Genomic DNA, 16,395 nt, shown 5'->3' on the forward strand with positions numbered 1-16,395 from the left:
AACTAAAACCTGATCATTGAAAAAATCAACCTGAAACCCATATACAGCCCACTTCATCAAACTCGATCAAACTTGTACAACATGAATATTTTAATATAGGTTGTTACATAAAGCATAATCACCAAATAAAGGAAACTAAAATAAGAATTTCATGTCTATTTGCCTTTATACAAAAGGAATCCTGGCAACATAAGATCAGGAAAATTAGAAGAACACCTATCAAAAAGCAATTGATAAAATTAAATTAGAGAGTCAGAGGGCAAACAGAGAAATAATGTGGCAAACAAAATTTAATTGAGTCATATCGATTAAACTCTATGACAATTTCAAATTTTTAGTGAAAATATACATCTCTTTCGTCATGGTCTAGAAACATTTCTTTAGCTTGATCCTATGAATTTCATGTCATACAAAACCATTACAAAGATCATCGACTCCCTACCCGCTAGGGGACAACTGCTTCAATTTTGCTTGCAAAATTGCTCCAGCTTCATCTGATATGCTTTTCTTTTTAGAAGCAACCTGCATTTCAAATTTCGCAATTCTTAATTAGCAACAAACAATATCTATCCAGAAGAGTAAACCCTAATGATCAAAATTCACCAAAGCCACAACTCTGGTATAGTTTTGTGAGAACAATTGGGAAGAAAACAAACTTCAGGCCAGATCTCAAACATTCCCATGAAACATATGATATGCTAGTATCAATCAAACAAGAAAAACCATTTTCCACCCAAGTCATACTTGTTGAAGATACTTCGGGAAAGGTCCTCAATGAGCTGCCAATTAAATTGCTTCAAACGGCACTAATAGCTACTACTAATACTAAAAAAATATAAAAGTGATTTCAGATTCCACTCAACTTTTGGTCAGCAAGTGTCGGTTTCTAATCTAGAATAAATAATAGAGAACCTCACCTATATGAGAACCTAATTCTTACTGAATCGTGTCAAAATATGATAATCATATGCAAGAAACTCTAGTAGTACTAGTTGCATCTGATACTGAAAAGTTTGTTTTGGACAATAAATTTTGTAACTATAAGACTTCAACAAGGAAAGATCTTCCCGCATAGGTCATGCAACATTTTGACATAAATAGAATTGTATCATCACTAGCATAACAAAAAGAACTTTCTTCACTAACGTAAGAAAAGCAAATTATGGAGTTTCTGTACCATTAAAATAAAAAAATTAAAAAAAAAAAGAAAAAGAAAGAAAAGGAAAGAAAAGAAAAAGAAATATACATTAGTCCAAAATTTTTCGAATAGACCAGTCCAAGAATAAAAGTCAATTCGTCTAAGCCTTCATCTCAAGTATTTGGGTCAAAAGCAAACTATAGGATCACTAAGTATTTTCAAAGACACAGTAACTTTGGTAACTGTAATTCCAAAAGAATGAGGTTTGTCTCACACAGACTGAGAATTATGCATGCTCTGACCCCTTAAGGCCCCACCAAGAAGACCTTCAAAAGTTATGCTAGATTTTTTAGATTCACACATTATTAACTTCCATAACTGTGCGTTTGCTACTTAAACAATGAGGCCAATTTAGCACATATCCTCAAAGAAGAACTAAAAACAACCAAAGAACCCAACTGATTTATTAACAAGGATGGATGTGTTTTGAATACACATTCGGATTGTTGATGCAGGTCACTCTTAGAAACGAAAATAATATGTATCATACTATTTTAATCCGTTATTGTTCACAATTGCACTACAGAAAATGCATATGTCTCAACAGATTGGTTAGGTCTTTACATCCTTAGAGATATGGGGATAATAGACCTAAGAATAGACTTGGTTAGTAAAGCTAATGACTACCTAAGTATGTGCATATATTACAAAGTTACATGTTAGTTTTATAATTATTGGATTCTCTTTGGGTTTCTACTTTATATGTTGTTTCTCTTTTTCGCTCTACTTTTCATATGCCGGCAGTGCATTTCCTTGACATCTTTTTGTCTGAGTTTTAATTGTAAGAAGAATTAATTGATTCTCATTATTCCCACTATATCTCTTATTAGGCATTGCTTTTTCCTTAAAGCTCTTATTTGGAAATTTAACAAAACCAAATAATAACCCACACATCCAGAATGAAAACAAGGCTCACTAGAAAGTTTATGTTATTCCCCTCTAACTCCTATTAGACAAAACTAAGATAAAGATAAAACCCAACATTCAAAAGGTTTGAAGTTAAGGTGTCTGTCAGAGCTGTGAAAACATGCATAAAAATGAAGTTAATTCAAATTTAGTAATTAAGAGACTTTACCTCTCAAGATGATGGAACTTTTCTGATTCTATGTCTATCTTTAAAGTATATCTCTCATATGCATAGACCGCTTGCTAAACAATCTAATCATATTTTGCTTCACAGCTTGTACATTCATTAAAGATGATTTAAGCAGATATTAAATTTAACCATCAAGAAAAATTAGCAGTAGTTATTGTAGGAAACACACCTCAAGAAGTTGGTCAAAATTTGATTTCAGCAAGTTGATCTTCCGTTCACAATAGTCTTTGCCTTCAGCCATTGTTTTCTGATGCAGAGACAATCAATCATCCATATCAAGGATAGCAAATCCAAAATAACTATTGCAAAAAACATATCCAAAAACAACAAATACATATGCAACATGTGTGGAAGTGGAATTTTCTAAGATCAGGGTGCATACATATATATATATATATATACATTCAAACAAACAAGAGATCCTTTCTAATATCAGTTTATAACTTTAATATGAAGTTTATACTCAATGATTTCACCGCAATGCAATATTCCCAGTTGGTCTCTTTCAAAAGTTAAAATTGACAAAACAGAAAAGAAACCAAGATAAAATCGAATAAGTTAAAAGAGATTTTCTTGAAGAATGAACTATCTACATTCGCGCATACAAGAAAATCCTCCTTTCTAATATTAGGATTTGTAACATCAAATATGTACATCCCAGTTGAAACCTATGCCCATTGGATTAACCCCAAATGCAAAACACTCAGTTGGTTCTCTTCCTAAAGTTAAAATTAACAAAAACCAACAGAAAATAAATAAATAAATAAAATACAATAATGCTAAATATAATATGACGATAGGTTTCATATGACAATATTAATATGGAGATCTCATTTCAAAATAACCCCATCTAATTAACACCGAATTCAAAACATTCAAATGGATTTCTTTAAAGTGAAGTTTGACAATGATACACGAAGAATGAATTATTTACATACTATACACATTGACATAGACAATTAGGGTTTATAATCATCAGGGTTTAGTGTAATTATCAATTGGGTTTCTTTCAGAATTCAAAATTTAGCAAAAACAGAAAAGAACCCAACAGGAAAAAAAATAATAATAATAAAATAAAACAAAAAACGGATCTTCAACAGCAAAAAAAAGAAAAAAGAAAAAATAGAAGAAGACGGACCTCTATGAAATAACCAGTACCAACATCGACCAAGACTTTATCCGCGTCGTCGAGAGTACCAGCGACGTAAAGCGAGGCGGTGAGAGGAACGAGCATCTTCTTGCCTTGGGGACGGAGAGAGAGGTCGTTGAGAGCAGTAGAGGCGAGGTCGAGTCGGGTAGTGGCGGTTCGGATATTGTTGAGGCTGTCCTGCAGAAGATTGACTTCGAGATCCGTTTGCTCTTTCACCGCTTTCAGTTGCTCCACGCTCAGCTTCTCCAGCTCCGCCACTGCTACTCCTCCTCCTCCTCTGCTTGGGTTCCCGATTTCCACTTTCGACGACGCCATTTTTCTTTTTTGTTGTTTGCGATTTGGGAGAAAACGCAGCAAGACGGAGTTATCGGACTGAAAATGTTTCGGTTGGTGGTTAACTTTATACAAACGATGTCGTTTGGAGTGAGTTGATAGCTACTTCACACCCAAAAATTGATATTATTATTATTATTATTATTTTGCATTTGCACGCTTTGCAGTGCTTATGTAAAAGTAATTTTCTGTTTCTTTTTTCAGGAAAAAAAAAAAAAAAACTGTTAGGTTGCTTATATTTTGATAATATTTGATTTTTGGGTTTTGCTTATTTATTTATTTAGTTGTTTATTTAAATCATAACATTAAGGAAGGAGGATTTTTTATCCGGGTCAAGGTTGGAGGGTACTTCTATTTTGGTAATATTTGTGTTTTTTGCTTATTATTTATTTATTTTTATTACAATTTTGGAGGAAGAAGATTTTTCATATCTAGATCAAAGTTGGAACCTTAATGATTTACCAATGAGAATAAGCCTAGAAGTATACAAGTTTTTTCTTTCTAGTTAAGAAATCAAACATATATTATGAGAAGTTATTATATAATTTTTCTATAATTGGCATCAAAGCCCAATTTATGATGAGTAACTTACATATCTTTTTACAATTTTTTCTTTACATTTCATCATATTTAATAGGATGAATGGAAAACTGGCATCCATAGTAAAATTGTTGGTCAATTATACAAGATGAAAAGAAAAATTTTATTGTGAAAATGAACTTCATTTTATAATAAATAGAATTACCTTACAAAATAAATAAAATTAAAATGATGATTTTTCTTTTTAGAAAAAAAAAATCTATTAAACATTCAAATGATCTTTCTTTTATCTTTTATAAAAAGATAAAGTATTTATCCATATAGAAATCATTAAAGAAAAACAAAGGGTAAGAAATTTTATTTATTTATTATTATTTTTTTTTCTGGTTGAATGTTATGGTACTTTTTGCATCAAATATGTTTTAGCCACACATCTATCACAATACTTTAATATTGTAACCTACCATATGCATGAAAATGAATTTCAAAATCTGCCACACTTTTAATTTCGTTATATTAAGTGTGTACTTCTTTAAAATTATAGCATTAATAGCTTAACTACTTCAATTAGTGATTAAGTTTCAGTGAACATATCTAGCATAGTTTTCTCTGAAAAAATTACAACAATATTCAATCGGATTTTTGACTGTCTTGGCATATATAATGATGATTGTTGTTGTCATTATTCATTTTCAAAATTAAAATAAAAATAACATTATCCATTTCTTTCTCAAATATCTAATAGTCTCTAATCCCATGCCTTGACTTTCTAGTTTCTACAAGAAATTCCCAGAAAAAAAAAAAAAAAAAGTTATAAGAAATAATAAAAGGCCTACGTCATGAGAAATATAGGCTAAAGAAAGGTCTACGACGGATAACATACAAACAGTGGTATTTACCGTCAGATTCGTCCAGTATAAAGTGGACGGCTTAGATCATCATGTGTGATAATCCGAAACATTCGCGTAGGTCATCATTGTAGGGAAGTAACAGGTGGCGTGGCTAATTCGTAATTACCAGTCGAACCGAAACCATGAAGGTGGCAAATTACGTAAATAAAGGAGAGTCTAGGTGTGCTTTTTATTCTACTCCAACTTACTTACTGCTGGACTTCTTTAAAGCCAAAAGACTTGCCCTTCACGCGCTCCAAGTCGGAGTGTATTTTCACGCTACTCGCATATCACGTTTTTCTTTCTTTTGTAAGTTTTTATTTTCTATTTTCTTTTTTTTTAATAAAATTTATTTTAAATTCAATACTCATTAATGGTGCAAACTGCAAAAGCACGTGTGTATATATATATATATGTCTATTTTTTTTTATAATTATTAAAAAAAAATCAGATATTACGATTTTCTATGTTTAAGTACTCAGAGGATTTATTGTTGTAAAAAAAATAAAAAAAAATACACGGAGAAAGAATAATATGGGTTGTGCTAAATAATTAAGTTATCTATAAAATTAAGGTAAAAAACAAAAACACAAAATTAAATGCAATTTGTTATATATGTTTTTATTTTTGTTTTTTCTTTTTTTTTTAATAACCTGTCTGGTAAAAAAAAAAATATTGAAGGAAATTAATTTTCAAAAATTAGTTTTATGATATTTAGTTTTTCGAAAATATGTTTTGTTGGAATTTTTTTTATAGTATTTGGTTGATTATAGAAGAAAATAAAACTTATAAATAATTAAATAAGTTTGTGTATAAAAATTAAAAAGTAAAATTATATTTTAAAAAATACGTAAAATTAATTTTCCAAAAAAATTTAAAATAATACTTTTTTGGGAGGATTTACTTTTCATTTTATTTTTCTACATTATGAGATTTATTTTCTGCTAGAGCTCATAAATTTTTCTTTTTAAAAATTATCCAAATAAAAAAAATTCACTTTCGTAGAGAATTTTAGATTCATACTAACTTTACTATTACCCAAACACTCCATAAAAGTTTTTAGTTGTTTCAAATGTTTAACAAACTTCTATTTACTAATATTTAACATAAGTCAATTACACAAAATTAATTAGAAAAATAAAAAGTAGAAACTAAAAACTAATCCTCTTACTAAATAGCACTTTAATAAAGAATATATTATCCAAATTAGGAATGACGATGAAGCAACATACAAATCTCTTTCCCTATACCTTTTATGTGTTAGCTAGCTAGGCCTTAAAGTTTTAATTTATTATATTTTTCTCCAATCAAATTTTTGGGTAAATGGCAGTTAATGTAGGTTAAATTTAATAGAATTATTCAAATGCAAATATCTAAAATGGTAAGGTTTAAATTACAATAAATCGGACTAATTTGTATTTTAATCTTAATAAAGTAGGACATAACTATTAACCACTATTAATTAAAAAATCCAATTAAATTCAAGTGCATCAAATTAAAATTTGAGGGTCTATAATATTGCAACATTTTTTTAAAGAAAAAAGGGGGTTCAAATTACAATTTTTTCAAACTAGAGGATATTATAGGGTGACCATCCCAAATAAAATCTCGTTAAATTACAATAAAGAGGTATTCTAAACACTCTACAAAAGAATCACCAAAAGCCTAAATCCCAGTAAGAATAATTACATAAGGAAACACTCCTATCAATTGGGTGCAAAGAATTATCACATTGTTATTCCAAATTTATAATGAAACGTATCAACCAAAAATATAGGGAAAAAAAAATCTTGTTAATCTATCCAAAGAGGAAAGCAAATTCAAAATATCAAATTCCCATCTATCTTTTTCTCTAAAAAACTAAATATATATATATATATGCAAAAAGAAAAAAAAATACTGATAATAACAATGAAGGAGAACAAAACCAAGAGGTACTGATAGTGGAAAAGATATCAAAATCTAAGGATGAAGTGGAAACTATCCGAACACCAAATAAGGTTTTGCTTGTAGGATCAGATTAGCGTATAAGAAACTCCAACTTTTCAAGCACAAGAGCGGGTCTTGGTGGTATTAGTGAGAAAATGATTTGGGAATGCAATGTAGGAAGGAACGAAGAGATCGTTAAAGAAGGAAAATAAGCTCAAAGGTTGAGCTCTTGGAGGGTTTGAGGAGGAGCAAATCTCACACATTTTTTATTTATTTCTTCTAAATTATGCAAATTGGAAATTGGTGGAAAGATTTGCAGAATGGAGATTTGCAACAATGTGATTTCAAAAAAAATAAAAAAGATAACCAAGGGGAAAAGAAGATAACTCAAACCCTAATAACATAAAAAAGATAACCAAGCGAAACAGAGATATTAAGTACAATTTTTGGGAAAGATGTAAAAGTCAGTCCAACAACCCCATTAAAAAAGTCACGTAGAATGGTGGTGGTGGCTTCTCACTCTTATCATTGTACTCGTTGTCTTCCTCGTTCGCATTACTTTCGTCGTTGTCTTTGTTGCGGTTCTCTTGTTTCTTATTTTCACACCAAATTGTTTCTTTTTTTTTTTTTTTTTTTTTTTTTTTCATTCTAACAATTTGGCATGCAAGGAAGAAATAAAAGTACTGCAAGAAAAACGATTAGAGCAGTGGGAATGAGAAAGATGGCGATGACAATGGTGGTTCATGCTTCTTTCTTAGACCACTATTATCATTTCTTTGTGGTAGCATCTGTAGTTTCCTTCTCTCTACAATCCTAGGCCATTTCAAGCGGTGGCAAGTCATGTTGGCTAATAGTGTTTAGATTAATTATATATTAAATATATTAAAATTGTTTAATTAAAATACGATTCATTTATTTATTAATCGTGTTAGAAATTCTAACTAAAATACTGCCTATTTAATAAATAAATAATCCGATATGACTTGTATAACCTGTTTATTAAATTAGTAATTTTGGATCAATACAACCTATTTATATGAAATTGATCAAATTATATAAATTGACTTGATTAAATTAATTATTTAAAATAAACTAAAATTGATTTAATCAATTATTAATTCTACATTACAATACATATGTAAAATCTTATAATTATATTTACAAGTTTATACTAACTAAGTATATGATAATATCACAATCTCATATAATCATTAAATATATATATATATATATATACATGTAATAAATCTAATACTATTTTATTAAAAATAATATTCAAAAAATCTAATAGTCATATTTCCAATTTTCTACATCTGTAATACATTTAGGTATATTAATTTTTTTTTTTTGTGTTCATAAGTCGATACATTAATTAAAAATATTATATTTAAATGAATAAATATTTATTTTTTAACTAATAAAAAAATTAATAATATAACTTTAAAAATATATAATTTAGAAATAAATATTTATAAATTAAAATTTTACGAATGGTATATTTAATATTTAAAGTTATTATTTAAATAAATTATAACTGTGTAATATTGAATTTATAGATAATTGATATATTTAATTAAACAAATTAAGTTGGTCAATTTAAAAATTATATGTTTAATAATCAAGTTCAACAAATTGATTGAATCTATTCATAATAAATTCAAATTTATTAATTTTATGTCATTTTCAAATTATATTATTATGTCTTGATTCAATTTGTCATTCTTATTAGTAATATACCTAACAATTCTTCCAACCGTCTAGTCTTTGCCGCTTGGTCTCCCTTTTTGAAATGCAATTTTTTAATTTTTTTAAGTACAAATTAATAAATCTAACAGGAAACGTAAGTAAAAATTTAATATGCTACTATGATGGAAATATATTATATGTATATATATATATATATGCCAAAGGACGCTTTTTTTTTTTTTTTTTTTTTGGGTAAATGACCTACCAAGCCTAAATAAAAAAAATAAAAAAAAGAGAGAGAAATTAGTGATATAACAGTTATTACATGTTTACTGTCTGGACCACCCTTTGCTACTGTTTTTGGGGCAAAGATTTTGAATTAATTCTCATACCCCGGCCTCAATATTGCAAAACCATTAACAATGAAAATGGTGCTTCTAACTGTTGATTTTTGGACATCAATAACTATTTAATGGATCCTCCTAGATCTTAGAACCTATATTAAGTTTTTATTGTTAGTTGATTTAACTTAGAAATTTTCTATAATAAATTTGACGCTACAGGCATATTGTTGAATTGAATTGAGAAAAATATATATATATATATATTTTTTGTAATGAAAAATTGGACTATTCATTAGAAAGAAAGTGATCGACATCAGGTTGTACTTTAGACAATATATTTATTTAACAAAAAGTTTTATTTTAGACATATTTTTGGTGAATATTATTTTAAACAAATTTAATTTGTGTAAGAAATCGTTTTGAATATTTATCAGTCAAATTTTCTAAACTCTAAGCGAAATTATAAAAGAAAAGTAAACTCACATTATCCTAAATTTTAGTGGGAAAATTGTTTTCAAAAAAAAAAAAAATTAAAAAGCAAATTGAAACTCGAATAGAAAAAGCTTAAAATGCATTTTCAAAATTTTCCCACTAATAAAAAAAAAAAAAGTCCCTCACTCTACTCCCTAAACTTTTGGACAAGAATTAACCCAGAGATTTCTTAAAATTTTCCGAAAAAGTTCAAATTCCAAAAATTTTAATCATCCAAAAAACAAAATAATAAAAAAAAAAGAGTACGGAGAATGCAGTTTTATGGGACCCAAAATAAAATAAAATAAAATAAAAAATTGACAACTCCGAGTCTCCGGGCTGAAAATGAAAACCCCACAAATAGCAGAAGAGCGGGACCCAGTACTCAATACGCGTGCAATCCACGCGCCGAAGCAAAGAGGATGGGGAGAAAACAGAGAGGAAAAAATAATACGTTGTTGGTTTTTTAAGTGTATGTGAGTGTGTGTATGAGAGAGTGTGAGCTGTGTGTAGAAAGGGAAGAGAAGGGGAGATAGATAGAAAGAAAAAAGCAGTGGGTCCCACCACCCATGTGCCCTCTTCCTGTCTCCACCAGCTCCTGCCGCTCAATCATTAGACCTCTGCTCCTCTCTCTCTCTCTCTCTCTCTCTCTCTCTTCCCCCCAAACCCAAACCCAAACAACCCCCAAAAACCATCACACACACACACACACTCACTCTCTCTCTCTCTCTCTCTCTCTCTCTCTCTATATCCAAAACGACCACGCAGCAGCGCTTACTTTCTTCCATCCCATTCCAACCCATAAAATAAAAAAAATAAAAAAATTATATTTATTAAAAAAAACAAACGCAGCTAAGCATCAGCACCAAACTGGTTTTGGTTTTTTTTTTTTTTTTTTTTTTCAATTTCAATTTCCAAAATCCATGTCTAATTCCGACGGACCTAGTAACGGCGTCACTAACGGCGGCGGCGCTTCGGTTGCCGAGCCTCAAAGACAGCAACAGCAGCAGCAGCCGCCTGGTAACGGAGCTTTAGCCGTTAAAAAACCGCCCTCTAAGGACCGACACAGTAAGGTGGATGGACGGGGTCGGCGTATCCGTATGCCTATAATATGCGCCGCCAGAGTTTTCCAGCTCACCCGTGAGCTTGGCCATAAGTCTGACGGTCAAACCATTGAGTGGCTTCTCCGTCAAGCCGAGCCGTCTATCATAGCCGCCACTGGCACTGGCACCACTCCTGCCAGCTTCTCCACCGTTTCCGTCTCCGTCCGCGGTGGCGGCGCCGGAGGAGTCTCCGCTTCACTCTCTTCCTCTTCCACTTCTTCGGCTTCTTTAGACCATAAGCCGCTGCTGGGTCCCACGCCTTTTATACTCGGCAAGCGCGTGAGACCCGACGATGGGGTTGCCAAGGACGGTGATGGCGGAGATGGAGGGGTGTCTGTTGTGGGTCCGACGATGGGCTCCATGGTGGGTCCGGCGACGACTACGCCTGGTGGCTTTTGGGCCCCGCACTTCGGTCAAGTGTGGAGCTTCGCGGCGGCGGCTCATCCGGATATGGTGGGTCAGCCGGCGGCGGTTTCGCAGCAGCCGCCTTCGTTGTTCGTTCAGCAGCAGGCAATTGGAGAAGCGTCGGCGGCGAGGGTGGGAAATTACCTTCCGGGGCATCTGAATTTACTAGCTTCTTTGTCGGGTGGGCCAGGAAGTTCGGGTCGGAGAGACGACGACCCTCGCTGATTTTTCGGGGGGTTCCGAATTTTCGGGTCGCCGGGGTGGGGAAAGGTGGAGGTGTGGCTCAGTATGTATAAATATGTGTATGTTTACTGGCTTTTTTTTTTTTTTTTTTTTTTTTTTTTTTTGGTTGTGTGTGCGTGGGGATTTGAGAGGAATTTTTTTTTTTTTTTTTCGGGTTCAGTGAATTTTTAGGGTTAGAGTTTTTATTAGCTTTTGTTTTGAAAAATTAGGGTTTGTGGAAATTTGGGAATTTTAAGCATGTACGAATTGCAATTCAATTAGGGTTTTAGGGGTTCAAAAATTGTTTTAGGATTTTGGAGGGGTTTTGTTTGGAAAGGAAAGAGGGAGCAAAGAATCAAGGGTCCTCTGGTGGTGGAGGGTTGGATTCGCTATTGTAATCTTGAAGTTTTCTTTTTCCCCCTCAATTATTTGTTGTTATCCAGAATTTGGGTGATTTTTAATATTTTGGACATTTCATCAATTGGAGTAATCTTAGAAATAAGCAGCGTGTTTGGGAAGATGTAGTCCGTTGTTGTTGCTGGTTTTGTGGAAAAGTGGAGATTTTTCTTCACACTGGGTTATGAGTTTGAAGTTTGAAGATTTGGTGTTTGAGGAAATGTCTCAGTCTCCATAAAAATAGGTGTGCTAGCTTTTAGTCCTTGCCATTGCAGCAATTAATGAGCTTGAAATTGGGTGGTTCGATACGTGGGTATGCTCATTTTGTAATCAAAATGGCCCCCTTGAAAGTCCGATGCTTGAAGAGTATGGATGTTGTTGCAATGCTATGTTGTTCCTTGCAAATTGCAATAGCGAATGGGATGATATTATCAAACTCTCTTGGCTGCAACAGTATGATATCGGGATTGGCAGTTCTTGAAGAGGTTGCAAGTTATTTGGATATGGTTTGGGATTGGTTCTTGTTCTCTCTTTCTGGCTTCATACTTTATGTTGTTTGATTGAATGATCTTTGGAAGGGTGACTAGCATGTGAAGGATAAAAGCTGTTGGCTCCTCTCTCTGTAAGACTACTGTTTTTTGAGAAATTTGATCCGTATTCATTAGCCATTTCTTAGATTTATAAGCGTGAAAAATAATGTGTTCTTGTATGTAAGTGGATTGTTTTTGGGTGAATGTGGTGTGAATAAAAAAACCCATCTGTTTTCATTGATTCCTTCTTCCTCTTCTTGTTCTCCCTTATATTCTGCCATTTTCTTCTTTGCTCACTGTATATATGGTTATGTTATGCTATTTGTTCGATATACAAGTTGTTTACTTTGTACCCTTGAAACAATAATGTGAAGAATTTTGGGTGAAGGTTTTGGTCATGAAGATAAATGAAGTATGTTGGTTTTTTCTGCAGAACGTTGCCTTGTTTCTGAATCTATGAGACACTATTCAAATCATTTTTTTTTATCGACATGAGTGTTTTATATTTGGGGAATCTGAATGTTTTAGATTTGCTAATTCATTTATATAACATCTACATGAAAACCGTTTTAGCATTTTATTCCCTCCCGTTTGATTCTTTTGGGGTATGTTTCAGGGCAAAAGTTTTGCATACCTAGAATCGATGGACTACATTTGCCCCGTCATTGGCAAGGTGGACTATTGACTTTTAGTGACTTAGTTGAGCTGTTGCTATTGACATTTATCCTGTCATACACTTCAGTGATATATATATATATATATATATATATATATATATGCTCTCTTTCTAAAACACAAGTTAGCTTGATAAGAATTGCTTAGTGGCGACGTACATAGGCTTCCACACATAGTGGATGAATGCGCATGCGCTTGAATTCAGATCTACTGTTTCCGTGTTAGTCTGTCTTAAAAGTAGTTGTATATCAAGATTCTAAAGTGCATATTTAGAAAATGAGTTCAATCAATGGTTGGTTTTTTATGATGGAGTTTTTGAACTTTGAGTTTTCTTTAACTTGGTCATTGAGCTGTTCCACCTGTGTTGAAATCTCAAATTGTAACGTTGGATTCGGAGTTGATGCAGCTCTGCCAAGTAGTTTCCCTCATATTTTACTTAGTAAATTTTGCCTTTCAGTTTGTCCACGACTTAGGAAGTGGGACGGGAGCTGTTCAGCTTGAAGCTTTACATGCTTGTATTCAAAATTTTCCAATCGGAAATGTCCCCCAAAAAGGTGAATAATTTTGTTCATGGTGAAAATAACTTGCAAGTGAGAAAGACTTATGGTAAAAAGTAGCCAAGCTTCAATGTGTTTTTTATTTTTTTTTATTATTATTATTTTTTTCACCACAAAGAGGTGCTGGATGTGGAAGGTTGAGAGCTAAAACCTGATTACCATTTCATGCACATGTACTTTTTGGCCATATTAATTATTGCAAGAACAAAAGGGTCAGAACCCAATTATTGAGGGACCCACAAATTAAATTCCATGGTGAAGAGTTAGTATGATTTATTGAATGTGGGACCCAGCTTGCAAAACTTGATTACGTTAGACAGCCTGAACTCTGCAAATACAAACTGATTCGTGACCCACTTTTGTATTTATTTATTTTTATTTATTTGCTAATTATCTCTGTAGGGGACCTCTGTCTTATGGACCTGGACCATAGTAAATGGGTCACGTAACTCAATTTGAGGTGTTTTTGTGGGCTCTTGTAGCCACAATAGTATATCAAACAGAGACTCCTGATTGGTCAGCTATTACTGCTTCATTCAGATAATCACCCACTTGTTGGTGGTTGCCATTTATGTTGGTTAGTAGGGTAAGATGTCTGATTATCCATTGTTTATAAAAGCCTAATTCGAACTCTATCAACTTTAGATTTCAATCAATAATCAAGAAGAAATATTTTGTTGGCTTTTTGGAATAAGTGTACAAGACAAATTTTAGATTTTTAGAATTTTGTAGCTAAACAAGTTTTTGTTTCATTAATTCACCCAAAAAAGTTTTTGTTTCATTGGAAATATATACACAGCAAAAGCCAAAAACATGACCCATTAAATTGGGAATTGAGTATATTAGAGGTGATAGCGTTATTAACAAACTTATCCTCTAAATGCTAATTGAGGATTATTTGATGGGTAGGATGTTGTAAGCTTAGGATGAAGAGGTAGTAGTGGGGAGGGGCATATCAGCAATGTTTGCATAAAGGCCATCCAATTGAAACAAGAAATAGGTTTTATATTCAAATGGTATGGTCCATTGTTCTGGTGCTAACAACATATGTATTTTTAAAAAAATTTAAAACTATATTATCCGAGATTCTTAAAATGACACCTATATAGATGAGAATAACTTTTTCATATATTTTTCTATATTGGTAGGAATCTAATTCTCTAGGTCTATATTTTTCCACTTCAAGTATTCAAATAAAAAAAAATTATCACTTTTCCAAGGGAATTAGATTTCCACTAACTTTATCTTTATTTAAACATGCCGTAATTATTACTTTATCTAATGATTAACTTTTTACCCTATAAAAGACTTATTATGATCTAATTTATCTTTGAAGAGGCAATATGACAATTTTAAAGTATAGAGGATAAAGCGAAAATCGTATACTAGCTAAGAGATAGGAAAGGAATCCTATTTAAACCTAAATTCTAAATTAGGAATATAATTAGAAGAAATATTTGCAATTTGTCATCTAAAATGTATAAGATATTACATCCTAAACTTATATATGTATATCAATTCAATTCTAAACCAAATTAATTTTCCAATTGAAGTGTATAAGATTCAGATCAATACTTAATGCTTTCAAACAAAAAGAAAAAAAGAAAAAAAAAGAAAAAAGAAAAAAAGTTATTCATCACCATAATGATGAAGCATAAAGTGAAATTCATATACCATATGCTAATTTATTTTTTTCTTTGAAAAAGGTCACAATTCACTTGGTTGCCCCAAAAACTTTAATTTTTTATATTAAATTTTAGTTATAAAAATGAATACATAATTAAATACATCTAATTAGTATTTTCCATATATATGTATATGGGTTCTATTTATATTCTACATTTAACAAATAGTAAAACTTTAAGATAGAAACAGTCTGAACTTTGGATTTATTTGCATTACATTTCCTAAAGCTCATAGACTTTTTTGGCAAAAAGAAAATAGAAAATCTATGATTTTGTATTATATATAACGTGGATTTATTCATAACCCCACAGATTTCGTGGTCGAAAGACAAAACATTAAAAATAAGCAGACAGCTAAATCCCATATTTAGTAATCAGTGGTATAATAACATTAAATTAATCAAATTAATGTTTTGACCAGAAAAAAAAAATAAAATCAAATTGCTGTTAATTGATTGGTAATATTAATTTTTTTTTTTTTTTTTTTGGGGCCAAAAATTAAAGCATGTCAATTAACTTGACTGACGGCAAGGTCAGGTCTGCCACTGCAAGGACCACCGGAAGCCCATGAAACGCGGTTTCTTCTGCAATATATAATAAACAATATTAAAAAATAATAATAATATTATTAAATTCCTTCAGCACACGAGGGCATATATTCCATATCCTAATGACGCGTTTCATGCTTAGCTTTTTTGATTAATTTAATTATAATATGGTTTTTCCCTAAAAAAAAAACTAATAAAATGATTGATTTACATTTTTTTCCCAACCACCACATTAATTTAGTAATTATTTTAACCAAATTGATGATGGGAAATCGTGCCACGGATGTTTTTTTGTACTTAAACAATTATTTACAATTCAATCTAATTTTCATAGGTGTCAATAATGGAACATTCTTTCCTAAGCTCCATGATAATACCTCATCACCATCATCATCCTCTTCTCTTTTTTAATTATTTATTGTTTTATTGTTTTTGTTTTTTAATATCTTATTAAAAATAAAAAAAAATACTATAACTTTCACCAAATGCCCAAACAGTATGGAATGGCACTTAAAAGGTGTTCCTGGAATTGTGGTTTTTGTGCGTATTTGGGTACAAGGTGGCCCTCACAATTGACCTTGGTTTTATACCATATCTTTGTCCATTATATGAGCTTTTTATGCTTTTAATATTTAAT

The 16,395-nt window shown here is 31.5% G+C and overlaps 2 protein-coding genes across 7 annotated transcripts; one reads left to right on the forward strand and one right to left on the reverse strand.

Annotated features, from left to right (window-relative positions):
- Positions 1–272: 272 nt before the first annotated feature.
- Positions 273–3,823, reverse strand: LOC125423617 (prefoldin subunit 5). The gene is made up of 3 exons (XM_048478308.2): positions 3,433–3,823; positions 2,464–2,541; positions 273–522 (listed from the first exon to the last, which is right to left on the reverse strand). Exons 1-3 carry the CDS (start codon positions 3,757–3,759, stop codon positions 439–441), a joined length of 489 nt encoding a protein of 162 aa, XP_048334265.1. The 5' UTR covers positions 3,760–3,823; the 3' UTR covers positions 273–438.
- A 6,449-nt stretch (positions 3,824–10,272) lies between these two features.
- On the forward strand, positions 10,273–14,140 carry LOC107410147 (transcription factor TCP7). Of its 6 annotated transcripts, XM_060815941.1 has the most exons (4): positions 10,274–12,385; positions 12,910–12,966; positions 13,426–13,522; positions 13,928–14,140. In XM_060815941.1, the coding sequence occupies exon 1, from the start codon at positions 10,561–10,563 to the stop codon at positions 11,368–11,370; it is 810 nt and encodes a 269-aa protein (XP_060671924.1). In that variant the 5' UTR covers positions 10,274–10,560; the 3' UTR covers positions 11,371–12,385; positions 12,910–12,966; positions 13,426–13,522; positions 13,928–14,140. The 6 variants fall into 6 exon arrangements, with proteins under 6 accessions (XP_048333958.1, XP_060671924.1, XP_060671925.1 ...); XM_048478001.2 differs by lacking the exon at positions 13,928–14,140 and having other exon boundaries at positions 10,273–11,447; positions 13,426–13,596; XM_060815942.1 differs by lacking the exon at positions 12,910–12,966 and having other exon boundaries at positions 13,928–14,138.
- Positions 14,141–16,395: the final 2,255 nt, after the last annotated feature.

This window comes from Ziziphus jujuba, chromosome 3, assembly GCF_031755915.1.
Source record: "Ziziphus jujuba cultivar Dongzao chromosome 3, ASM3175591v1".
In the NCBI taxonomy this organism is placed as follows: Eukaryota; Viridiplantae; Streptophyta; class Magnoliopsida; order Rosales; family Rhamnaceae; genus Ziziphus; species Ziziphus jujuba.